Below are 27,806 nucleotides of genomic sequence, written 5' to 3' on the forward strand. Positions count from 1 at the left end.
CGATTTGTTGACTTCTTTGATTTTGCCAAGTACTAGCTTGATTTTATAAACAATTATTGTCTTTTAGGTTGTGATAAATTGTGCCATTCCTAAAGGGTTGAAGTACAATCAAGCTACACAGACCTTCCACCAGTGGCGAGATGCTAGACAGGTGTATGGTCTCAACTTTGGCAGCAAAGAGGATGCCAATGTCTTCGCAAGTGCCATGATGCATGCCTTAGAAGTATTAAATTCACAAGAAACAGGTAAAGTGTCCACAGTTTACTTGTATTCTTGAAGTGAAGTGCCATGTATATGTTAAAGCAAATTATTTGACCAATTTGTAAATCATTATATATTTAAAGTGAGTTTTGAATTTATTTTCTACAAAAATATGAACTTCTCTTTGTTGATAATGAGCGTGTAGTCTAAAAGGATGATTCTATGAGTTTAGTTAGTGTAGTAATTTTTGTTTCTATCATTTGAAGTTATTTGATTGTATTCTTCCTGCTCTAGAAACTCAAATTTTGTTATAAGGATAGGAATTGGAGATATTTATTCTCATTTTATGAAGAAACACATTTTTCAAGCCATTACTGAGCCCAAGGTCTTCAAGCAGGACTCCATCTCTTCCCTAGTACATAAAAATTTGATTCTAAAAGTTGTTAGACGATTTTAGGAGCTCCCTCAGGTGGCATGAGCCATGAATTGCCTTTCCGACACTTCCTGTTCATTACAGATATAGAAATAATTTACTTTAAACAAGCAAACCAGCATTTAAACTATATATGTGTCAGGGATAAGTTCAGTTTTGCCTTGGTTTAGAAGATAGGAAACACATCTATGTGTGGTTATTTCTTTGAAGATACAGATTTTATAACCAGAAAATAAATGTTACATAAAAATTATATCAGTAATGCAAATACAGTTGGCTTTGCCTGTATTGTGCATTGTATAATGATTTTAATGATACATGTGCTGTTAAAAAAGTTTATTAATATATTTTAAGATGAAAAACTTAAAGTTAGATGAAAATTTGACATTTTATTGATGGTATAGAATTTAAAAATCTGGTATAAAGTATGTTAAATTATATTTATATTCTGTCCTACACTAAAAAGAATTGAACCATCTAGCTCATGTATTAGTCTGTGTCAAATATGAATGTCAGAGCAAGAAGACATTTTGGTCTCCTGCAGAAACTTATGCTGTTAGTTCTATAGATATTTTCTATTAGATCTTTTTTGAGATCTAAGTAAGTGCCATGATGAGATCTATAAGTAACTTGTATATGGTTTTCATATTTAATATCTTTTGAAAAAGTAAGCCATTGGGACTTCTGGTTTGTCTATGTAAGTCTAGAAAATAGCATAGGAAAATCTGTACAATCTTGAATGTAGATATCTAAGTCACTGTGTTTTTCTAGAGGGTATACATATTATATTGACATTCTATTTTAAGTATACAACTTCTTTTCACCTTAGTTTTACCATAGGGAAAAACTAGAATTGTGGTTCTTAAAATCTTATTAAATAAATGAATTACATCACAAATAAGGAACCACATTTTGGCAAAAATGACATTTGTCTTCCCTGTGTTTGGAGCAAACTATCAATATTTTTATTTTTATACCTTCAAAGGAATATCCAGTGATACTTGAAACTGAATATTACTTTAAAGTAATTAAACTTACTGTTCATCTTCTCAATTTTTTAATCTAAAGGATAGTTTTTGTCAGGGAATAGTCATATAGTTAAGCATTTATGAATTCATTTTTTTTCCTTCTGATCTTAATCTTTTGACATTGGGTCTTAATGTGGAATTGCATTCTCTGTTGTAAAGTAATGAGCATTAAGATGTATTGTTCCACATTACAGGAAGTTTGGTAAATAGGAAAATCATTCATCAATCCACTAGCTACACTAACATTTCAGGTTCTATTTTCTTTTGTCTGCCACCTCAATGGTAATTGTCTGGGGAAGGAGAGAATGGTGAATATAGTTGGTCCATCTTATCTATCACCTGGCACTGGAAACCCAAGTCACTGGCAGAGAAATTTTTGCATCTGTGTATTTTTCTTCAGCGAAAACAAAGCATTAAAATGGTGTATGTAAATAGATTTATTTAGGAAATGATTATTTTCATAAATTACTGTGGTTAAATACTAATTTCTGATTGTTGATGGCGTTAGTTGAAAGTGGAAGCTCGGAAGGAGGTAGATGTTAGGATTCAGGAATACCTGCAGGAAAGGGTGTAATTTCTTGCGCAGATCACTAATGTAGGGTAGGTGTACTCTCTCCCTATATTACTATGTGGGCCCCTCCCATCCACCTAGACAAACATTCCCAATAATGTCAGCTCTCAGCTTGACCATATCTCCCCCTGCCAAAACTGTTGGCTGTGAACCCACAGCCAGTTTCCTGCTGAAACCATCTACTGTCTTTCTGCCAAAATCAAGTCAAGAAAGCTTTTGTGTCCACTTCCATCAGCAAACATTAGCTTAACAAAATTCATGAAGGTAAAGCAACTACATAGATTAGATCTTGCCTGTTTCTTACTGTTTTACCACTCTTTGAAACAATTTTTCTTCATTGAACTTAACGCATTTTTTTTATTCAACAGTAATGTCAGTATTGTGCATTGTCACTAATCATTTTGGGTGATTTTTGGATTTTAAGGTTGGAGATGATTTTCAAACAAAATCTTTTGCAGAAGTTCAGTATGTAAATGACAAAAAGAAAAAAATAAAAGCAGCTTTTTGGATTAATGTGGGTGTTGGGGCCCCACAGCCACTGACGCACCCATGTGATTCTTCAGAGCAGGGTTTGAAAATTACTAACCCATGTTTCTTGCCAACACCAGTAATCATGCAATTCTCTCTTCTTCTCCCCCCCAACCTGTGCCCAAATCCTCACATACATTTTTAAATTGAGAAAAAACAGCTTTCTTTGGGGGTAGTCACACTGACCTTTAGAAGGTGCTTGAATGTGTTTAATATTTCCAGTTTTTTATGAAAGAGTGGGTGGCAGGAATGTTTTCCCTTATTTTGTTTTTAACTTGGTGTGCAATTATCTAATATACTGGAAAGTACAGGAGGTGCTAAATACAGTGAGTTATATTTGGAATTTTTAAAAAACCCACAAATCACATGTTCTAACATTTTTGAAAAGAGTTGAATTAGGATTCTTCCTTTTGTACCAAATGCTACATTGTATCTATCTTCCTTTCTCCAACGGAAATGGACTAGATTTTAAATAAGGATATTCTCTGAACTGATGTTTGATGGTTGAATTATTTGTTTGTGGAGGTAAATTTGCATAATTGGTTTTATTTTATAAATTGTTTAATCACTTGACAATAGGAAATCATTTTTAAAATTCATTTTTTTAAAAATTAGGACAATTATTCTGATGCTTACATTCTATTTAGCTAAGATTAAATATACCTTGGAAACCCTCAAAGTATGTTAAGCATTACCTAAAAGACTACTTTTGCTTGATTTTATCTTTTGAAAGTGTCACTCCCCCTGTTCGTGGGAGGAACGACACAGGACCCTGCGCTGTTCTTTTGTCTGCTCGGCCCTTCCTGGGTTGGCTGCCGACCCTTCCACCTCTGTGGAAGGGCGGTTCCCCCTGCCACTTTCCCCACTTCCATGGGGGAGCGGCACACCGCCGGCCGGCTCTCTCGGGGGCTGCTCAGATGTTCCTTCAGATAGATATTCCTGGTGCATGTTGTCTCTCTCCTCCTTTATAGTCCTCTTCCACTAATCCCAACTCTGCTACCCACACGCCGAATACGCTGCTCTCCTCCAATCAGGAGCAGGATCAGCTCCTGCAGGTCGTCACTCAAGTTGGCGAGAGGCAGCTGCGTAGAAGTTGTTTACTCCCTTCTCAGCGCCATATTGTGGGAGAACAGATGCATAGAATAAGTCTTAATTCCAGTAACTTAGTCTAGTCCGAGTTGCTCCCCACAGAAAGTAAGAACATAATCAAAGATACCCTCCTTCTGATTGAGATTTTCTAAAGGTTTCATAATAAATACTGATATCCCATTTATTTTTTTCCCTAATTTGGTCTGATAGACTTTCTAACATGAATATTTGCATGTTTTATACCAGCATTTTAAAATACCCTCCCTCTCTGCGCCAGCACGGCTCAACATTGATTGGATTAAAATTGAGGGAGTGAGTGGCTTCCAGGAATACTTGACATTTATAGTGACAGCTTTATTTTTCAGTCTTCCAGATCACTGATAATAATGACAGCAATAGTAAGCTTATGTTACAAAAACACCATCAAAGGGAGCATATTTTGAGCATAGGTACTTTGCTAGGCTTTGGAAATACTACTAACATGATAAAGCCTATCCCTTCCCTTCCAGGATCTCATAATTGGGCTGAAGCTTCTAGGTACAAAGCTAGCAAAATTAGGATACAGTTGGCGAATGAAGTATGAAGAAAAGCCTTTGGAGTACCAAAGAAAATTCAGTGGTCAGGGAAAGTTCTTGAAGGAGGAGGATGGTTGAACTATGTTCTGAAGAGTGAGTAGGCCTCCTCTCTTACAAAAGAACATTCTCAGTAAGTTTGGTGACTTAAGAGCAAGGAAAAGTTAGAGAATGACAAATAGGCCATGTGGTGGCATAGCAGGTAAAGCCCGCCACCTGCAGTGCTAGCATCCCATATGGACACCAGTTCGAGTCCCGGCTTATCTTCTGATCCAGCTCTCTGCTATGGCCTGGGAAAGCAGATTGTGTATAGGAAGAAATCCCAAAAGATGAGACTGGAAGGGTTGAGAAGGGCTTGGTGTCTTTCTGAAGAGTGTGCATTTATCATGTAGGCAGTAGACCATTGTAGGATGCTAAATCCATGTTTGATATGAAGAGGTTTGCTTTTTTTAGGACAAGTATGAAGTGGTGAGCCTGTGGTTACAAGTGTGAAGATCAGTTTAAGACACTGCTGTGCTTCTGGAGCCCTGTTTGATTCCTACTGTTGTCATGCCAATGTTCCTAGGCAAGTGAGCTTCAGCCTTCTTCAGAAAAGGGGAGTTGGCACAACTGTGCCCCTAGGTCCTGTCCCCACCACCACTCCCAACCTCTCACAGGTTGGGACACAGCTAAACCCTCCCCTGTAGAGAGATGTTCCCAACAGAGACACGTATACTTTGCATTTATAGTCATGTACCATGCACAGCATTTTTCATAAGCTATATAGAAAATAGTGCCTGTGATCTGTGTTTTATAGTGCTGTCATGCGGAAGTGAGGCAGGGTTCTTCTGTGAAGTGAAAAGACCACCTTTGTGTATTTTGTTATGCCCACTTCTGGACACACCCCTGTGACCCTGCCTATGCCACACACCCTGTAAATACACCTAAGTTAAACCCAGCAGAGGCTCTGAACCATTTTTGCACTCTGATGATTTTTTAAAAATATTTATTTATTTATTTTTATTTGCAAGACAGAGTTACAGAGAGAGGTAGAGAGAGAGACAGGTTTTCCATTCGCTGGTTCACTCCCCAAATGGCCACAATGGCCTGAGCTGAGCCAATCCAAAACCAGGAGTCAGGAGCCTCTTCTGGGTCTCCCATGTGGGCACAGGGGTCCAAGGACTTAGGCCATCCTCTGCTGCTTTCCCAGGCACATTGGCTGGGAGCTGGATCGGAAGTGGAACACTCAGGACTCCAGCTGGCGCCCATATGGGATGGCAGTGCTGCAGGCCTAGGCTTTAACCCATTGCATCACAGTGCTGGGCCCCTACGCTCTGATGATTTTTAAGCATTGAATCTATTTTTTTTTTTTTTAATAAATAAAGACAGGGGGCTGGTGCTGTGGCACAGCAGGTAAAGCCCACTGCCTGCAATGCCAGCATCCCATATGGACGCCGGTTCGAGTCCCAACTTCTCCACTTCTGATCCAGCTCTTTGCTATGGCCTGGGAAAGCAGTGGAGGATGGCCCAAGTCCTTGGGCCCCTGAACCTGCGTGGGAGACCCAGAGGTAAGCCCCTGGTTCTTGGCTTTGGATCGGCTCAGCTCCAGCTATTACTGGAGAATGTCAGGGTCCTTGTCTTCGTGCAAGAAAGAATCCCGGCGTGAGACAGAGTAGTGGAAAGCAAATAACAAGGTTTATTTTGGAAGGGACATCCGTAAGAACGGATGGGCACCTCTCCAGACAGGACCTGAGAGAGAGTGCCCAGTCGAGTAAGGTTACATGGTGAGTGGAGAGAGTACAGAGTACACCTGGGCAGGCCAGGCGGGCGGCTCAGCAGAGAGGCAGAGGGCTGAGCATGCAGTCTGGTTGAGGCTGAGGGTTCTTAAGGGGATAGGCCTTGCCTTCCCCTCTTCTCCTGGAACAAAGGACTTTTTGCATGTAAATACTAAAAATTCCTTTCTGAGTTTTCACCCTGAAGTTATCAGACAGGGGGAAGTCTGGCTGGCTTCACCCTGCCTTAGAGGAATGGGTAGGGTTTTAGTCCTGGTTGGGGCGCTGGAGTCTGTCCCAGTTGCCCCTCTTCCAGGCCGGCTCTCTGCTGTGGCCCGGGAGTGCAGTGGAGGATGGCCCAAGTACTTGGGCCCTGCACTCGCATGGGAGACCAGGAGAAGCACTTGGCTTCTGGTTTTGGATCAGCGCGGTGCGCCGGCCACATTGCGCCAGCTGCAGTGGCCATTGGAGGGTGAACCAACGGTAAAGGAAGACCTTTCTCTCTGTCTCTCTCTCTCACTGTCCACTCTGCCTGTCAAAAAAAAAAAAAAAAAAAAAAAAAAGAGAGAATACTGTATAGTAGATAACAAATGTGGTTCTGAATTTATTCCATGAAGTGTTATTTATTAGTGCTTTCATGAAATCATACACATCTGGCCCATAAAAGATCCCAAAGATTATCTTGGACAGTGTATTTCACTTTTAGCTTTCCTAAACCAACTAATCTTATTGGAGAAGGAATACTTTGAAACAAAGTGTAGCTCAGGATTAAATAGATTGAAGGGTGGGGGTGGTAGGAGGGACAGTCTCTTGTGGGTGCTGTCTTTTTCTGCTTCGTTCTCATATTTACCTCTTCTATTCCTCCCCATTTGTAAATGTATAGTTTTCACAGATCTGCTGCCACTCCATGTTTCCAGATAGAGTTGTTGACCTGGAGAGACAGGACTTACTGAGGCTGTGTATACTAGAAAGAAAGTCAGGAAGCACAAAGGAGATAGGATCTGCAGGCCTTTGTATCATTTATTTTTACTACATTTCTCTGTCTTTCAGTTCAAAATTTCCACGGTATATTTTTTTAAACATGACATAATCACTAGATTTATTTACTTATGTGAAAGTTAGAGTTACACAGAGAGAACAGGAGGAGCAGAGAGAGAGAGGTCTTCCATCCGCTGATTCACCCCCCACTTGGCCGTAACAGCCGGAGCTGGGCCTCCGGAGCCAGGAACTTCTTCCAGGTGTCCCACGTGGGTGCAGGGGCCCAAGGACTTGGGCCATCTTCTACTGCTTTCCCAGGGCATAGCAGAGAGCTGGATTGGAAGTGGAGCAGCGGAGACTTGAACTGGTGCCCATATGGGATGCTGGTATTGCAGGTCCAGCTTTACCCGCTATGCCACAGTGCCAGCCCCCATGGTATTTTTTTAAAAAAATATTTATTTATTTGAAAGCAGAGTTACAGAGAGAGGGACACACACGTGCACACACACACACACACATCTTTCATCTATTGATTCACTCCTGAAATGACCATAATGGCCAAGAGCTGGGCCAGGCTAAAGCCAGGAGCCAACAACTCCATCTGGGTCTCCCACTTGGGTACAGGGACCCAAAGACTTGGGCTGCCTTCCACAACTTTGCAAAGCACATTAGCAGAGAGCTGGATTGGAAGTGGTGTAGCCGGGACTGCAGCTGGCACTCACGTATGACATTGGCTTAACCTGTTGTACCATAACATTGGCCTCAGATATTCGGTGTATTTTAAAAAACTTTTAAGGAACTCAATTTAGGATGAGAAAGTAGGATGGAGAAAACCTATTTTGTATTCTTTAGTAAAATTTTAAGGCCTTGTTGTGACTGGGAAATAACTTCAATTTGGAGTCAAAAGACTCAGTGTTGTACCTCCCTTTGTAGCTTTTTTATTTTTTTTGAAAGATTTATTTATTTATTTGAGTTACACAGAGAGAGGAGAGGCAGAGAGAGAATGAGAGGGAGGGAGGGAGGGAGGGAGGTCTTCCATCTGCTGGTTCACTCCCCAATTGGCCACAATGGCCGGAGCTGCGATGATCCAAAGCCAGGAGTTCTTCTTGGTCTCCCATGCAGGTGCAAGGACCCAAGGGCTTGGTCCATCTTCTGCTTTCTCAGACCTTAGCAGATTGGATCAGATCTGGATCATAGCTGGATCGGAAGTGGAGCAGCAAGGACTCAAACCAGCACCCATATGGGATGCCAGCACTGCAGGCGGCAGTTTTACTTGCTGTGCCACAGCGCCGGCTCTACTACAAACTATTTAAAGCCAGGATTGTGTTTATGTACATCTCGTTCTAAAACCTGGACTCAGACTCACTGTAAAATTCAATCTTACACTGAACTACATTTTCATTTTTCACCTGTTTCTCCCAAACTACTGATTTTCTTTATATAGCTGAAATAATTTCAGGTATCACATCACATCCAGATACACACTCCGAGAGCTCACTAATATTGACATATGGGGATGGGTAGCCAAAATTATTGTTTAATGAAAAGTTACTTGAAGAAAGTACAACCAGCACAATATCAGTTTCTCCTGTTTAAGCTCACCTGATTATATCCTGATTGAGTTTTGAGTTTTCTTCTCTAAGTAAATTAGGTTTTCAGGTCCTATTCTCTACAGTTTACACCGCAAAACTTTACTTTTCAGCCTTGCTCCTTTGCTCTTCTCAACCAGGGTTGCTGGAAAGAATTAAATTCTAGGGAAAGTAACTTGGGTGATTAATCTCCAACCCTCCAAAGGGCTTATTGGGATATTCTTTACTACAGTGGGTGTACAGGTGCCAAATTCTCATGGAAGGCTGCTTCTCTTAGCTTCTTTTCCCTTGGCCTCCCTTTAAGCCTTTATTTTCTGAGCTCTCATTCGCCCTCAAGAACTGCCTTGGGAGCAGAAAATGACTGTGGATCAACATGAAGATTTTTTTATCAAATGCTTCTGATTTGCTCAATGTGGCTTTGTCTCCTAATATTTGTATTCATTAATGAAATTATTCCATATCTAAATCCTTTTTAAAGATGACGATAAGTTTTTGAAAATTTTTGTTATTTTCATTTTATCTGAAAAACAAAGATCTTCCATCTGCTGTTTCACTCCCTAAATGCCAGCAGCTGTCACTGTTAGACCTGGTCTGAAGCCAGGAGTCTGGAACTGTATCTCATATGTGGGTGGCAGGGACCCGGGTAGTTGAACCATCATCCACTGCCTCCAAGGGTGTACATTTGTAGGACTCTGGATCAGAAGTGAAGTAGTTGAGACTCAAACCACGACTCTGATATGGAATGTGGATGTCTATTTGGTTACTTAACTTATGTGCCATGCGCCCACTCCTGTATCTAATTCTTAGTCACTAAAAGTTTGAATGGCTTTTTTTTTTTAAAAAAAAATTTATTTGAAAGTCAAAGTGACAGAAAAAGAGACAGACACAGATACCTTCCATCTAGTGGTTCACTCTCCAAATGGCTGCAACAGCCTGGGCTGGACCACACTGAAGCCAGGAGCGTGGAACTCTGAATCGGTCTCCTAAATGAGTATTAGGGGCCCAGGTACTTGGGCCTTCATCTGCTGCTTTCCCAGGCATATTAGCAGGAAGCTGGATCAGAAGTGGAGTGATCAAGACTAACTGGAGTTCAGATATAGGATGACAAACACTAAGTTCTATCAAACTTGTATTCCTGTTTCTCTGCTTCTCTGGCATATGGTCCTTTTCAAGTGTATTGAAATTAATTAATGGTGATCTGGTGGTTCACCATTATTTGCATGCTTTCCTGCGCGAGAATAATAATTTACATACAATTGTTTTACCTGTACTCATGTATTTTTATAATTTGTTGCCCATAAATTAGAAAAGCGTTTTGTTGGAAGTTAAACAATCAAAAATTCTGAGAAATTTTCTGGGAAATTTCCATTTTCACATAGAGGCTTTTGTTGCCCTTCCTCGAGCGGAGGAGCGGCACCGGACCGGATGCTGTTGTTCCCTTTCAGTCGGTTCTTTCTACAGTAAAGCAAGCACAAGTAAAGAGAAGAACGAAATAACGAGCTTCCCAGCGAACTCTCCAACCGACTCTCCAACCAAGCCACCCCCGAACTCTCCACCAGACCGGAGACAGTAGTTGTCCCAGAAAGTGCAGTTGAGTCCCCTTTTATAGTCTTCTTCCACCAATCCGTGCTCCGCTGCCTGCATGCTGAGCACGCCGCTTTCTTCCAGTCAGAGGTAGGATCAGCTCCTGCAGCTCGTTAGTCAAATTGATGAAGCAGCTGAAGCCGCTGTGTAAAATTTGTTTACCCCCTCTCAGCGCCATGTTGTGGGAGCCGGGCCCTGCTTCCCACAGGCTTTAAATGAATAGACTCTACTTGTTATCCATTGATGATTAGAAATGAATTGTAGGAACCATGTCTCTTCTGATGCAACCAGTCACAGCAAACAGTAGCAGCCAGACCTGCACGACAGTCTTTACAGCTTCACTTTGGATAGACTTGCATGAGTCTTTATGTAGTAATAGTGTGTCTTGTGCATTGCTTCTGCATTACCAATGGGCATTCCTGTTTCCATAATAATCTAGGCAAGATAGAAAAATTTTAGTCAATCTTTTGAAGATGGTATTAAGTAGTGATATCTTTGAAGTCAGTGTTTTGTATATAAGAGTATTGGGATGTTATTTCATTAATTCATAAAAAATGTCTTAAGTCGATGTTTCCTTAATATGAAAGAAGCAAATCAGGCTGGCATTGTGGCACAGTGGGTTAATCTACTGCCTTTGACACCAGCGTCCCAATCAGAGCACTGGTTCGAATTCCAGCTGCTACACTTCCTAACCAGCTCCCTACTGATGTACCTGGGAAAGCAGCAGAAGGTGGCTTAAGTACTTGAGACCACGCTACCCCTTGTGAGAGACCTGGAAGAAATTACAGGCTCCCCACTTTGTTGTGGCCATTGAGGACTGAACCAGCAGATGGAAGATTATCAGTTTTCTGCCACTCTGCCTTTCAAATAAATAAAGTAAATCTTAAAAAAAAAAAAAAAGCCACAGTGAACTTAATTATTTGCATTCTTATACTGAAGTACTATGTTATATGATATGAGGAAAACAATTGAATAATTCAAAATTGTTGGCCATTTGTAGGACTACTGATTGTGTAGAGAGGATAAGACATGGTCACAGTTATCTGCAAGGCAGTGTAAGTACCATGAATGGAACTTGAATGGCAATTACAAAGTGGCATAAGCAGATACAGCATGCTACATATGTAAAGATACCAAGTTATTCTTACAAGGTAGACAATGCGATTTTGTGAGCCTTTTTTTTTTAGTTTAGTTTATATTTATTAATTTGAGAGGCAGAGAGAGACAGGGAGGGGGCTCCCATCTGCTGTTTGACTTCCCAGGTGCCTACAACAGGTGGTGCTGGGATAGAGCTGAAACGAGGAGCTGGAAACTCAGGTCTCCCTTGAGCGGTAGCTCCTGCCTCCCAGGGTTTGCATCAGTAGAAAGCTGGAGGCACGAGCTGGAGGCCGGTATTGAACCCAGGTATTCTGATGTAGGGTCTTAACTATTTTCCTAAATGCCCACCCCCATTTGTAATTTCTAAGAAGGTTCACACAGCAAAACAGATAACTTCTGTTTTATGGAAAGTACCAACTATTTTACTATTGCAGTGCCATTCATGTAGGAAGAAATAAATTTTTATTAAATAGTTTGTTTTGTATATATTGTTCTGATCTCTCCTGTTGTAGTATGCTACTTACAGAATTACTGTCTCTTACTCAGAGTAGTCACTGATCCCTGTTTGTTGGAGATTTTCCTCAAGCTATGGTTTCATACACCACCAGTTTTCAAGCTATTGACTAAGTGACATGAATGCTGAGGACATGGGTCTCCGGTCTCTTCTGCAGATGAGTGTAGTGGGTTCTGCACATGTATTGTATGTACCGTGTAACTGCAGCGGCTTTTTATCAGACTGCTTAATGCTACACTCTATTCTTCGCTCTCTGGCCTCCCTGGAGTCTGCATAGAGGAAACTTACTCTCTCCTACATCTAGGCCCTGTGTCTTTTCTTTCTTCCTTCCTTCAGGATAGTGGAGCTTGTAGTTTTTCAAAAAACACTTTGTTTCTGGATCTTATAAATAAATTTGGCAGAGCCAAGGCTAGTGACACAGCTGTTCACACACTTACAGATTTAGAGAGAGAGTTTTCCATCTGCTGGTTCACTCACCAGCTAATGCTGTTGCCAGAAGCCAAGAACTTCACCCGGGTCTCCTATGTGGGTGGCAGGGACCCAGACACTTGGGCCACCTTCCACTGCTTTTCCCAGGCCATTAGCAGGGAGCTGGACTGGAAGTGAAGCATCTGGGACATGCACCCAGATGGCAGCTATGCCTGTTACACCACAGCAGTAGCTCCCTACTAACAGATTTTGTTCTTGTAAATATCGAATTATTGAAGTGTCTCTTTCAGCAGGCCAAGACAACATTTTGTTTTTCAAATGTAGCCTGTTATCCCATTGATTTAGAATAAGATGTGACATACAAATAGCTTTCAAATATATTTAATGCCATAATATTTATAGTATTATTTACATGAATAGATGTTAAAGCCCAATTTTGTTCTTAAGGAAGCCAGACTGTTTTACTGTCCTGAAAGGATACTGTTTTTGTGTAAAATCTACTTGAATTACATCTTCTCCTTCTATAGTAGGGACTTTGGCTTCAGGTTATATAGGACAGATTTATTTCCAAGTTTCACATCCCTGACAAGAGCTAGGTTTTCAGGACTCTGATATTTCCACACTATTGACTAGCCCAGCAATTGTTGCTTTACCAGAATTTACCCGTTATTTTATTAAAGTATGAGCAGCATTTGTTACACATTTCATTTTCCTGTGCATACTGATGATCTGGGCCCCATAGCTGTCTTGCTGAGTCTTACCTGCTTAAAAACAAGTTCAGTGTAAGGTTGTTGCTGCAGGAGAGGTGACAGGATTGCTCTTCTAAAATCACAGCTCCTGCTGACATTGCTCTTGTGTCCTGCCTTCTGATGGTTTTTCTGGTAAGACTGAGGCAAAAAACTTGCTTCCATCTGAGTTTCTTCACTCTGAGCAGTGGCTGTGCACCAGACCTATTCCTTGCTTTTAACAATTTTATTTTTCTTCCCCAGCAGCTTACAGGATTTTGATCTTACAGTCAATTAAAATTTTCAAAAGTAGGTTTTTCTGGATCATTTCTTTATATTATTACTCAATTAGGCTTTATGAACTCCCACTTTCTCATCCATGCAAAGATTTTTTTCCCCTTGAAGCCACAATTTAACTTTTATTTTCAGTTTATTTGAAAGTGGAGCCAGGGGAGAAAGCATGTGTGCACTCGGCTGGTTCACTCCATAAGTACTCCCAAAGGCCAGTGCTGAGCAAGGGTGAAACCAGGAACTTGGAACTCAATGCAGGTCTCCCATATGAAGATTTTTGTTTGTTTGTTTGTTTTTTCAATGGAGGGATACTTTTTTTTTTCAGATTTATTTATTTATTAGGAAGTTAGAGTTAAACAGAAAAGGAGAGGCAGAGAGAGAAAGAGAGAGAGGGGTATTCCACCCTCTGATTCACTCCCCAGTTGGCCACAACAGCCGGAGCTGCACTGATCCAAAGTCAGGAGCCAGGAGCTTCTTCAAGGACTTGGGCCATCTTCTGCTACTTTGCCAGGCCATAGCAGAAAGCTGGATTGGAAGTGGAGCAGCTGGGACTCGAACCAGTGCCCATGTGGGATGCTGGCAATGGAGGCAGCGGCTTTACCCACTATGCCACAGCACCTGCCCCTAAAGTTTTTTTGTTTGTTTGTTTGTTTGTTTGTTTGTTTTTAAGATTTATTGATTGATTTGAAAGGCAGAGTTACAGAGAGGCAGAGGCAGAGAGAGAGATAGAGGTCTTCCATCTACTGGTTCACTTCCCAGATGGCCGCAACGGCTGGAGCTCCACCAATCAAAGCCAGGAGCCTCCGCCAGGTCTCCCACACGATGCAGGGTCCCGAGGATTTGGGCCATCTTGTACTGCTCTCCCAGGCCATAGCAGAGAATTGGATTGGAAGTGGAGCAGCCTGGACTCGTACCAGTGCCTATATGGGATGTCGGCACTGCAGACAGTGGCTTCACCTGCTATGCCACAGCGCCAGCTACCTAAAGGCTGTTTTAATGCTATTTTATTTCTCTGATTTTTGTTTAAATGCATTGTCTTGTATATTTTTTGGGATCCTTTATTATAAAATGATAGATTTACCCATTCTCATATCTACTCTTTCTGTTCCTTGTCTGCATTATTTGGGTGGATTGATATGTATAGGAAATTAGAATACAGCTGGTGCATAGTACACCTTCAGTGAGTTCATGTTTAGATTGTGTCAGTTCTGTAAAACAGCAATTTAAACAGATTTACCAGTGACCTACTATGTGGCAAGCACTGTGATGGTAACTGGTAATAGGAAGATAAATAAAGCATGGATGCTACCCTTAAGCATCTCCAAGTCTGGTGAAGCAGACAGCTGGTTCTAAACAGATAATGTAAAATAATCTAGCAGTCACATGATCAGTTGGAAAGAGCTTGGGTTCTACTAGTTGCTATTAGGGTTTTACAGTGTTTCCTTCTGAGCGCTTGCTGATAATGCTAAAAAACACCTCTCCTCATGTTTTATTTTAAGTAAAAGGAATTGGTGGTGCTTTAGTATCTTAATTTTTAAAAAAACATTTAATTTATTTGAAAGGCAGAATGACAGAAAGGAAGAGACAGATTTTTCCATCTGCTGGTTTGCTTTCCAAATGCTCTCAATAGCCAAGGCTAGGCCAGGCTGACTCCAGGAGCCCAGAACTCCATCCAGATCTCTGACGTGGTTGGCAGGAACCTAGGTACTTGGCTATCATCAGCTGCTTCCCAGGTGCATTTTCAGGGAGCTGGATTTGAAGTGGAGCAGTAGCTAGTACTTGCATATGGGATGAGGGCATCCCAAGGGGCAGCTTAACCTGCTGTGCCAAAACAGCCACACCTGTACTCTAATTTTGGAAGGTGAACAATAAAAGGCTGATGTTTAACATTTACACTTGATCTTAGGCAAAAGGCCGAGAAGCAATAATGTTTAATATTTAAAATGTTTTAATAAAGTAAGACTGGATGGAAGACCTCTCTCTCTCTGGCTCTACCTCTCTGTCTAACTCTTTCAAATAAAAAAAAATTTTTAAGAAAAAGTATGACAATATAAGCTTAAAGGTTGAACTAAAATTCTAAAGATGTCAATTAAAATACTGTACTAGGTATTTTATACAGTTTTCCTAATAAATGTTTTATTGAGAACATTTATTAGTTCTTAATGTGGGGAGCAACTCGGACTAGACTAAGTTACTGGAATTAAGACTTATTCTATGCATCTGCTCTCCCACAATATGGCGCTGGGAGAGGAGTAAACAACTTTTACACAGCTGCCTCCAGTTCGACCAGGAACCTGCAGGAGCTGATCCTGCTCCTGATTGGAGGAGAGCAGTGTACTCGGCGTGTGGGTAGCAGAGTTGGGATTGGTGGAAGAGGACTATAAAGGAGGAGAGAGACAACATGCACCAGGAACATCTAAGGGGAACATCTATCTGAAGGAACACCTGTACAGCCCCCGAGAGAGCCGGCCAGCGGTGTGCCGCTCCCCCGCGGAAGTGGGGAAAGTGGCAGGGGGGCCCACCCCTCCACGGAGGTGGAGGGACGGCAGCCAACCCGGGAAGAACCAGCAGCAAACCTGGGAAGGGCCGATCAGACAAAAGAACAACGCAGGGTCCTGTGTCGTTCCTCCCACGAAGAGGGGGAGCGACACTTAAGAGCAGGAACATTTAAATTTTTCTTAATTTCTGTAAGTTTGGCAGTGTAAATGCCAAATTGTTTCATTTGTTTGTTTGAGTGAACTGATGTTTCATCTCTACAGTATACTGTCATCATTTGAAATGACATGCCAGAATTTATGGCCTAATAGTTACAAAACAATATATGTCTAAAAGAGTTGTGAAATAATGATGCATGTTGTCATTCGTATAATTACATCTCAGAGATTGAGGTTAATGACATTCAGTTTGTAGAATAAATTTTTAAAATGTCTGCTGACAGTCCACACTAATAACTTTAGATTTATTTAATTCTTCATATGAGGGACTAGTGTTGTGGCATAGTAGGCTAAACCCTTGCTTAGGACACCCATATTCAACATCATGATGTTATTTCAAGTACTGGCTACTCCATATCTGACCTAGCTTTCTGCTAATGTGCTTGGGAAGACAGTTAATGACGGCTCAAATGATCCCTGCCACCCACGTGGGAGATCTGGATGGAGTTCCATGGTTCTGACTTCAGTTCTGCCCAGCCCTGACTGTTGTGGACATTTGGTGCGTGAACCGGTGGATGGAAGGACCTCTCTCCATCTGTCTCTCTCTCTCCCTGTCACTGTGCCTTTCAAATAAATAAACAGATCTTTAAAAAAATTCCATGTGAGATGAACCCAGTTTATTTTTAAAGTACTTAACAAAATTATTCCTTTAAGAAAATTTTACATGGTTTCAAATTCCAAAAATTAAGTTTGGAGATCCTTTCATTTTGATAATGTGCTGGCTTGTGTTATTTTAGATAAAAAATGGTTTCTTGGTAAGCCACTTTTTGAAATGCTGTGAATTAGAGCAGAGAAAAGAGAAGAGCAAGAGCACTGGCGTCCCCATGAAAAAGGAGACAGCTGTCCTGGTTTAAATAGGACAGTCTTGGTTTTTGATGAAGCATCTTGACTGGATGTGTCTTGAGTGTCACAACCTCAGAAATGCCTTGGGTCTGACTCGTGCTGGAAAAGAGCCTGGTTGCAGAAGAAATTGCTGTTTGCCTTCCTCAGCCTGATGCTGGCACTTGGACCCTGGCTCTGCAGTTCTCCCAGGCATTTGAGGTCACAGTGGAGTCCCTTTATTCTTTGTTTACATCCATTTGTGTCAGAAACTAGAGCCAGTTAGAGTGCTGTCCGACAAGGACCACTCTTGTTCATTGAACTCTAACTTCAAGGATAGCATTTGTTTTTCAAGTGAAAGTATGTTTTTTTTTTCTTTCTGATTCTAACAAAGTGTGCTGCTTATAAAAAGTTAAGCAGTGCTGAAAAGCCTAAAAAGACCATAAAAATCCCACCATCCAGAGGTAGTCACAGTTAGTATTTTTCATAATGGAAAAGTGATAGGCATTTAGATATTTTCAACTTAATTTATAAGGAATTTTGGGATGAAGGACATAATGCATAGCACTGCACTTTTATAGTATACAGTTTAGCAATTTTGATACATATCTATTCACAGGGTTGTGGAAACATCACAATTTTAGAACATTTTCATCATAGCACAAAGAAACCTGTGCCCTTAAGCCAACACCCACCCCACCTTTGGCCCACTCCAAAAAGATGTATTCATGTATTGAGACATGCTTTCTAAGTTTAAATAATTGGCTCTTGGAGCCAGTGCTGTGGTACAGCAGGCTAAGCTACCGCTTGCGACTCTAGCATCTCATATCAGAGCACTGATTGGAGTCCCTCCCAGTTGCTCTGCTTCTGCTCCAGCTCCCTGATAAATGTGCCTGGGGAAGCAAAAGAAGATGGCCCAACTTCTCAGGCCCTTTCCATGCATGTGGGAGACCTGGATGGAATTCAGGTTTCTGGCATCTGCCTGGGCCAGCCTTGGCCTTTGTGGCCGTTTGGGAAGTGAACCAATGGATGGAAGATTCCCCCCCCCAACCCCCCCGCTTCCATCCCTCTCTCCTTTCCCCTCTCTCCCTCCCTCTAACTCTGTCACTCTATCAAATAAATAAAACCTTTAAAAAAAAAAAAAAACCTGTGTTGTTTTTGAAGTTGTATACAGGGAAAATAATGACAAAACATTAAGTTTTTTTTAAAATGAAAGATTAAAATGAAAGCAAAAAGAAGGAAAAAGCAGACGTAGTCTTTTGAAAGTTCATACTTTTAGAATAAAAGCCCTTTTCTTGGTTAAGTTTTAACTCTTTACATGTGGATGAGAAGATGAAATTGTGTTTCCTTAAATTGTTACGAAGCATCTGGTATCATTAGATGCCCCTACTCTTTGTGGAATTGGGTTCTTAATCATTTTGTGCCTGAAACTTAAATTTTGTGGGCTATTGCAGGTCTGTTTTCTTTCTGTTGCCCAAGCCCCATCCACAGTAAAAGAAAACAAAAACAACCCTTTGTTTGATGTTTGAACTTCTTTATTTTTATTGTTGCCCTAAAACTTTTCTCCTAAATTTTAGATTCTTTATACTTCAGAGGAAATTTGATATAACCTAATCTTAAATTTATCCTTATCTCCTTTCAAATATTTTGAAATGGCTAATAGGAAAAAAGTATATGTAATACAACTTGAAGGAGGAATAACTAATTATCTTAGTTGTGTGGGGACTCATGGCAAGAAGTTCCTAATGATGGAGAAAGAAGCATACCAGTTTACCAAGAGAAGAAAAATCAGAGGCAGAGGGTGTGTGCATGTGTGAGAAAACTCTGCAGAGGGACAAGCGTAAGTTTATAGCACCTTTGAGAAACGGAGATCCAGTGTGGAGATCCAGTGTGCGAGATGCCTAGGAAGTGAACTAGATAAAGTAAAACTTTATCATTTATCTCCCAGTCATTACTGGGAGAAAGCATTGAATTTTGGTATTTTATCTTAAGAGCAATGTGAAGGAATTGAAAACCTTTAAGGGGGATGATTTGATCTGGTTTGCTCTGGGGAAGGGGACAGATACCAAAAACTAGCATAGACAGCTCAGTCAGATGATGCTGTTGACATTTTCTGGGCTGTTGGTCTGTCTCTCTCTCTCTCTCTCAAGTTACCTATCTATGTATCTAGCAGGAAGTGGGATGGGGAATGGAGACCAGGCACTCCGGTGTGGGATGTGGGCATCCCCAACAGCATCTTTACCCACTGTTCTGTAGGCCCATCTCTTCTAGTAGACTCATGATACTTCATTAGCTAGAGGCAGAGCCATTCATTCCACAACTAACAATAAATGACTTTACAGACAGATGGTGGGCTGGGGAGCATTTTAAGACTTGTCTATGCAGCCTAAGATAAGTAAAGAAAGGTATCAGCAATTTATCAGCCATTAGCCATAATTTTAAAATTTGATTACAAAAGAATAAAATACATTGATTTTAAGTTAAAAGGGAGAGTTTATAAGAAACGAAGATAAGAACCCAATTATATGAAGGATCTTCAAAAAGTTTGTGCAGAGTGATTATTATGAAAAACTGAATGGTTTTCAGAGCATTTTTTACATTAAAATAAACTTAGCTTTTAATCTCATTTTCCATGAATTTCTTAAAGCACCCACATACTTATTTTCACCTAAGATTGAGTTAAAAATGACAGAAGTTCTCTATATAAGATGGTATTTTTCCATGTGTGACTATTGATGCATGTTGCTCCATTTTCTGAGTTACATAGAAGTTTTATTAAAAATATATATAAACACAACACTTGAAAATACTTCAGAATGCTGCTTTAAAGATGCCCTTGTTTTGTATAAAATTTGCTGTTTTTAATTCTCATGTCTCCTAGCAAAGTGTCTTCAAAATGGTACCTGTTTTTTTCCAAGGCACGCAGCCATATCACTGCAGTGTCTGCTGGGTATCTCAGAACAAACACAAACATTTAATGAAGGCCAGAGTACGACACCCCCAGTTTGGATCCCGATACACGCAATCCCTCATCAGACCGATTTCCAGAAAGTGCAAAAATGAAAACAGTCTTTAAGCAAACTAATTTTCGCACTTAGTCCTAAGAAAAAAATTTCTGAGATGGGTAGTATTCCCTTTATAAATGGCCCTGGAAGTAGCTGCTAGTAGTAATACTAATGTGAAAAGCATGAATGCTAAGGGTCTGCTGTAGTATTTACACATAATAATAAAGTGCAGTAATTCTGACAGTCTAGGTAGTCATTTTGCCCAAGGTTTCTGCATTTCTCCTCTCATAGCAAACACCTCATTGTACAGAAAATTCAGGTTGGGGGAAGCATGAAAGGTGGCAATGGTTGTTCTGCACACTGCGTTGAGGTTAATATATATTGATAACTTTTAACCTCTTCAGTTCATGCTTTCCTTTGGGACCCACTCTATCCCTAACCCTAGTATTTAATGTGGGTAACTTAAAGAGAAACTGCTTTGGAGCATCAGTACTAGTCTTAAAAAATGAGTTAGGCTGAAGTCATCTTCTTAGTGAATTCACCCAGCCTGGACAATGAACATTCTTTCCTATCTTCTCCCCTTCTCTCCTAAGTGAAGAAATAGTTAAATGGTATCACTATGAAGCAGGAAGTGCTGTTAGCCTTGTGCATGGGGTGGAATGAATAATTTAGTATCTTCGGGAAATGCAAACTGCAGTATAATTCAAGCAAGTTTTATCAGAACTTAGATCGATATTATACATGATAATATGAAGTGAAAATCAGTGGGAAGAAGATGCTTAAAGATACCAAGGGCAATAACGTTGCTTAATAGTTTAAATTGTGAGAAAGATTGGGATTGGGCGATTGTTTTGTCTTGCGCAGTGATAATGGTTTACCTGCATTCTGACAATTGTCAGATGACTTTTTGCTAAAGTGATTGGTAATGGGATGTGGCAGTTACTTTGCTGTCAGAGACGAGATAATTTCTCAGGTTTTTCTTGTAAGTTTTAAAAATTGTCCTTAAATTTTTTTTCCTCTTGAAATACGGATTTAAGGAACTGAAAGATACAACCTGCAGACTAGGCATGTTTCTTTGTTTGCTAAAGGTTTTATGAAAGTAGCCATTCACAAACATTGGTAAGACTTAAAAAAAAAAAAAATTTAAGTTTAAGTTATAGTTATTGAAATTTTTCAAAATTGTATTCTTTGGAATGATAGCAGCTTGGGAGACTTCATATGTATGTCCTTACTGTTAACATTGTGCATGCAACTTAATCATAGGCTGGGTGGTTGGAAGTACTTAGCAAAGATTGACATTTATTAGACTTTATTTATTTTGTCTGTGCTTGCAGATACCAGCTGTATGTAATATTTTAAAAATAAGACTTGAATGTCATTGAATTATGTTAAAAATAATTTCTAACAATAAAATACTTTTTTGAATACTTAAGACTTACTACCATTTCACATATGTATTCTTAAAATATAAATTGGTTGGGTTCTGATTCTACTCAAACTTTTTTAGTTGGAATGAGTGGTATTATTTAAAAAATACAGTTTTAGGAGAAACCTAAAAAACTGTCTTGTTTGCCTTTCTTTCTCTGATCTTTCTTAAGCCAGTATGTTTTTAACCCGTTAACTGTTTCTTGGTTAATATAGATGGAAAAAGAAAATTTTTCCCATGCTGAAAGGAATTTCTTTAGGATTTTACAGAAAGTTATTGATGTAAAACTTTGGATGTCACTAACAGTAAACCAAATGTATTTTCCTTTGTTTTTTTGCCATCTCAATTTTGAGTGTTACTTTGATTTTGCATAAGCCGTTCCCTTTCTCATAAATTAACAGCTTCTCCTCTTGAGTTTTTTCGCCCATAAAGACTTTAGTTCATTGCTACAAGCTAAATTTTAATATAGTAATTTTTAAAATAGCCTGAATTAAAGGCTATTTGATGTGGCCACTCATTTTTGTAAGATATTTTATAAAGTATGTATGCATATTGAGAAAAAAATAGTAAAATGTTGGCTTGCTAAAACAATATTTTTTTCAAAGTACAAAACAAAGATACTCTTATTTTTATTTTATTAATTGCAGGAGACTGTTAATAATGTCTCTGAACTTTCCTAATTAGAAATGAGTTCATCTCATGTGACCTCAAGCGTGTCCCATAAATTTTTTCAGATGCAGTTTGCCTATGAAAGGGTAGATCTCATGAAATTGACTGTACTGGCCTTAGAACTTGACTTCTTATATCTCATCTACATTAACTTTTAGGAAATATAACCCTAAAATGCATATTATAGTCTTTGTATAGCTCCAGAGATAATTAAAATAGAAGTGCATCATTCGAACTATGGCTTATTGTAGGGTTTTTCCATAAGTAAGATTACATTACAAAATTTTAAGAACTAATGTTAAAGAGGATACGTTTTTATTAAATTGCAGAACTTCCAGGATGAGGATCTAGATAGGACGTATGTATAAATACATTTTGAACATTTCAAAGCACCTTTTAGTTTGTGTGAAGTTCTGCAGATGGCCCCATTGTCTGAAAGCTTCTAACACCAAGGTGTCTGTTGCAGCCCAGAGCAAGGTTACTGCTACCCAGGACAGCACTAATTTGCGATGTATTTTCTGTGGTAAGCAACATTATGTTTACATTACTTTTTCAAGCTGTGGTACATACTTCTTGCACATTTCCATAACTTTTGTTTTCTTAGGCCATGGTCTGGTTTTTGGTATTTGGGATATATAGCAAGCTATTGTTTTTATGTTGTGATATTTGTTGTGGTTCATGTAGGTGATTTGGTCAGCTTTTGAGTTGGCTTGTTACTGGGATTTAGTTAGAATTAGGATCTTAAAACTATTTTTGTCTACTTCTTCCAATGCAAATGAGAGGGGGGTTTTTTGTTCATTTTTGTTTTAACGATTTTTTGGGGGAGCAAACTTAACTAAGAATTTAGGATAAACTTTATATTCATCTTAATATGATTTGAGGAATGTAACTTATTCAAAGGGAATGTTTGCTTAACTTGAGTTAATTTTAGGTGTACATACTATGAGGCAGATATAAGCTATTACTTGCTTCAGTAGGTTGATTTCTCATTGATGGCCTCCTTTATTCAGTAGGTTAGATATCTTTGGCTTAGTGAATTTAAGTTTATAGAGTATTTTTGTTTATACTCATATATACATATGTGTGTATTTATGTATTATTTTCATGGATAAATAGATGTGTCACTTAGCTACCCCAAATTATAATCAGATACATACATATGCTTATTCTCACACAAGGAGATACATAGATAAGCTATATATTGATACATACATATATGTGTGTATATATATATATACAGAGAGAGAGAGAGAAGGTACCTTGTGCAAATTTAAGTGTCAAAAAATGACTTAATTATTGGAGCCCCACTCCCATCCCCACCCTCCTGCTTATGGACTTATATGTACCCTTTTGACCCATGTATACCTTGACTAGCCAGAATATTTCATGAAAGGAAGTTGTAAAATGCCATATTGCTGAAATTTTATATAAATAGTTCAGCTATATATGTGTGGTTCAGAATTTTTAATGTGATCCCTCAGTATTACTGATTTTATTTATAGAGTTATAAAATGTGTATACTTACTGGTTGAGGCAAAGAAACATTTGTTGGAAGAAAAGAAAATCCTGAGATATTTCTTCCTCACCTGAAGTTAGATTTTAGGAGTGTTACAGGTGACACAGTTACAGCAGTGAGCCTATTGTTGGGCTTCTTGAAGTCCTAGATTTTCACTAATAAACATTATTTAATCAGTAACTTTGATTCCTGATTTTTCTGGCTCCTCCTGGGGATTCTTCCAGGCAATCTTTTGAAGCAGCCATGAATGATTATTGATATTTGTGTTATTTAGGGCTCTCTAGCTCATTTTGGAAACCTACTTAATGCTTTGTACTTTCCTAAGGAAAGAATATGTTGAGGTCCACATGCCAAATAATAGTTTGCCCAATTGCAGAGAAAAGATTGATTTGGCCCTAATCGTGTCAAATTTTAAAGTTGTAAAAGTAGATTTTCCCCATTATTATCTTTAACTGTACAAACAGTATAATTACCACATTGCTAAGTTAAAACTTGACTGTATTGTGTACCTACTTGTCTTTTAGTCTTGTGCTTTTAAATAGTCTGTGGCTAAGTGTGAAAGATTTGTGAAGATAGAAATATGACATTGAAATGTGCTTTAACCAAAAATTCGGTACTGAAGGCAAGACTGAAATGCCGTATCTGTTTTAGAGATTCTAATCTGATTTCTTTCATTTATAGGATACTGTATTTGTAACATTTCCACTTTTTTTTTTTTTATTAGAAGCAGTAATTCACAAACTTTGCTATATACCTTTTCTTCTCGCCAAGACAAATTAAGACCTACCAATGTCTTTGGCTATAACAAGACAGGGAAAAAACTAACTCTCAAACAGCAACAGAGTAGGTTTTCTCATTTCTTATCCTTGGTTGTTTGTTGTTTTTTCCCTAAAAGAGCCATTAACCCCCACATGATGCTTATAAGCCATTGTCATTTGCCAACTAAAATGGTTATGGAAATGCCTGTTTTGTATTTTATGAAAACATAAAATATAGAAAACATAGAAATATGATCTATGTGAAGTAATAGTTAAATTCTAGGAAATACGGCAGCACCTGACTGCCTTGCTCAATAGTTGCCGCTTCCTGTCGTACGTGGTGCCTTTGGTGTTATTTGCCAGTTGACTAACTTGTTAGAATGTTTGACAAGAAGGAAATGTGATCATGTACTGGAACCTCATGATTTATATGAAACTTGTTAATTGTTATAGTATGTTTATAATTTTTAAGTGCACATTAATTTCAGTGTGCTAGCTATTGCAATGCACTTGCACATATTGATGAAGAAACAAACAGAAAATGCCAAGGGGAGGGATTCTATTCCTTCTCCCAATTTGTAGAGTTCCTGGAAAGACAAGTGATCCATGTGACAAGGAAGTCAGGAGGGTTGCTCTTGGATCAACATTTTCCCCATTTTAAAAGAGTAATCCCGAACTTTCTCCGCTGCATGAATAAGCTGTAGTAAATTATTTTTATTATTAATAGTAAGATTCAAAACATTTCCCCCACATTTGAAAGACCTCTTTTCTAGATAGGTTTGCCAAGAAAGCTTGCTAAATAAAAGACTTAAAAATTTCAGTATATTTTGCGAGTTACATCAAACCTTTTTTTTTTTTAAGATTTATTTATTTATTCAAAAGTCATAGTTACACAGAGGAGTGGTAGAGAGAGAGAGAGAGGTCTTCCATCCGGTGGTTCACTCTCTAATGGGCCATAACGGCCAAAGCTGCGCTGATCCAAAGTCAGGAGCCAGGAGCTTCTTCCAGGTCTCCCCACGTGGGTGCAAGGGCCCAAGGACTTGGGCCATCTTGTACTGCTTTCCCAGGCCATAGCACAGAGTTGGATCGGAAGTGGAGCAGCTGGGTCTCGAACCAGCACTCATATGGAATGCCAGCACTTCAGGTCAGGGTGTTAACCTGCTGCGCCACAGCGCTGACCCAAATTTTTTTTGTTTTTTTTTTTTGTTTGTTTTTTGTTTTGTTTTGTTTTTTAAGCTATTTAGTAAAATCAGTAGGATTGAGTTGAAATGTTGGCATCTTTTTCTTGAATTTATATATTTCTGAGTTAAAACCTAGATTTTAATGGAGGAACTTAATCTATTACTACAACCCTTGAGATATCAGACCTGTCCTGGATGTGACTGGTGCAGCTGCATCCCTCTTTGAGATGGATGACAAACAGGGCTAACACTGACATACAGGTGTTTCACACGTAAGCAGCCTGGGTTTTTCACTAACGTACTCAAATATTTAAAAAATAGTTGAACCATAATGGTCTTGTGAGTTACTTATCTAAATACTTGCTTTTAATAGTTTTGTATAAATACAAATTTAGATATAGAAAAGTACATTCCCCAAGTACTTTATCCTTTCTCAAATTTACCCTGCTATTTTATGTATCCCATTCTTCTGCTGGAACAGAGATCTTTTCCCTAAAAAACATGAAACATTAGTGCATGACCCTAATAGGACAGTCTGTTTTTACATCATTATGTTAATTTCCCAGGGAAAGAAGTCTAGTCTGCTTACTAGATAATAGTAATATATTTTTATTTATGTATGTATTTAATTTTGATTTTAACAATCTGTTGGGGATTTTTGTTGCTGATTCTGTGAGATTAATGTATTTTTATATTTCCTTTAATTCTCAAAATAAACTCTTTTAGGAAATTTTAATGAAATATATCACTGCAGTTGTCATATAATTTGTCTTTAGAGGACAAATTAAATGATTAATCCAAAAACATTTGTTAAGGAAGTGAGGAAAAAAGTTGGTAGGTAAGTTCAGATCAGGTTATTTCTGTGTTTCTGCAGTTGGGATACACCTATTACATCTTAATGAGCCTTTACTTCTAGTTGTGAAGTTCACTCCACCAGCATAAAAATACTTGTGCTGTTAGTTTATAAATACAGAAATTTGCTTAAGTAAAAAGAAACCCGTATTTACTGATTTTTTTATACTAATATCTGCAAAATTTTCTGCTAGGGGCGTTTGTTGGCACTAGAATTCACTACTATATGTATGTAGTCCGTCATTCTTTGTATATTCCTCTTGAGTAGAAGATAACTACTATTTCTTTATTCTGTTGTTTGCTGGAGTAGATTTCAAGATTGTTCTATTTTAGCCCCCTAGGCATTATATACTAGGTCTAGCCTTTATCTCATTTAGTGACAGATTTATTTTTTATGTCCAATGACATTAAGATGTCCCATAATCTAGTGGCATTCTGTGTAAGGTGCTAGAAATCAGTCTGCATTATACGTGATGTGTGGGAGTGAATGATCATTAGTTTCTCATGACAGAAAACCATGTTGATGTGACTGCAGGCCCCCCCAATGCAAAGTTTTTAAGATTATCTATTATATAAAAAGTAGATAAGTGGGTTAATGGTTACATGGAAGTTTAGCAAATGTTTGTTTTCCCCAAATGAGAAAAGTTAAGATTACTTCTGCATAAATATTCAGAAAAGTAGTTTAATTTTTTTATGGAAGTTGAGCAAATTCTTGTTTCTGCCAGTCCTGGAAATGTCAGGCCATTGACAAAAATGGCAACTTAACTTGGGCAAATTTGATAAATGCATTAGCATACATCAGTCTAGTAATAAGGTTCTCATGCTCTCTCTCTCCTGTTTTTCATTTCCAGTGTTCTATTTAGGTGAGTTTTTGAATTCTGATTTTTCATTTAAGTTCTTCCTCTCCACTTCATAAATAATTACCCCAAAGAGAATGTCTCATTGTCTTAGAAAATGTCAAGCTTAGGTGCCTATTCAGATGCTCATTGAACACTTGTTTTACTCAAGCTCTTCATATATAAATGTTTATTTTTCCTTTTATTGTTGATGTTTTCCATTTGTTTCAAGTAAGCCTTCTGGAGGTGATGACAGCATTATGTTGCAGTCTTTCATTTGCTATGTGTTATGTAAAGCTTACATTTTATTTTGCTAGACAAAAAGGAGATACATTTGTAAATATGTGATGGTTTTATGTTTTTCTCATGATTTTATCTCCTCCATCCAGCTAGATATAAAGATAATGTTCATCTGTAATATTTTCCTCCTTTTATAGGGCCAACATTGCCTAGACAAAATTCACAACTACCTGCCCAAGTTCAGAATGGCCCATCCCAAGAAGAAATGGAAATTCAAAGAAGGTAAAATCATAAGTTATTATTTATACTTTTTCTTACTACAAAAGACCGAACTGTGAAAATCCTAATGTTGAAAGCAGATTCTGCCTTGTTAGCTGTTTGAAAGTTAAAACTCCTGTCTTTTTATGAG

The 27,806-nt window shown here is 38.8% G+C and overlaps 1 protein-coding gene across 11 annotated transcripts in view; it reads left to right on the forward strand.

Annotated features, from left to right (window-relative positions):
• The window catches only part of ENAH (ENAH actin regulator), a 173,366-nt gene that overhangs the window by 99,705 nt on the left and 45,855 nt on the right, over window positions 1-27,806 (forward strand). For 6 of the 11 annotated variants that reach the window (XM_070055420.2, XM_070055422.2, XM_070055412.2 and 3 more), the window contains exons 3-4: window positions 68-245; window positions 27,595-27,679. In XM_070055420.2, the coding sequence (XP_069911521.1) occupies window positions 68-245; window positions 27,595-27,679 (263 nt within the window). Of the gene's footprint in view, window positions 1-67; window positions 246-22,480; window positions 22,538-27,594; window positions 27,680-27,806 lie in introns of all 11 variants that reach the window. The other 5 variants (XM_070055409.2, XM_089311461.1, XM_089311464.1 and 2 more) reach the window with 1 other exon arrangement.

Source organism: Oryctolagus cuniculus, chromosome 13 (assembly GCF_051225735.1).
Source record: "Oryctolagus cuniculus isolate XC-2025 breed Fujian yellow rabbit chromosome 13, ASM5122573v1, whole genome shotgun sequence".
In the NCBI taxonomy this organism is placed as follows: domain Eukaryota; kingdom Metazoa; phylum Chordata; class Mammalia; order Lagomorpha; family Leporidae; genus Oryctolagus; species Oryctolagus cuniculus.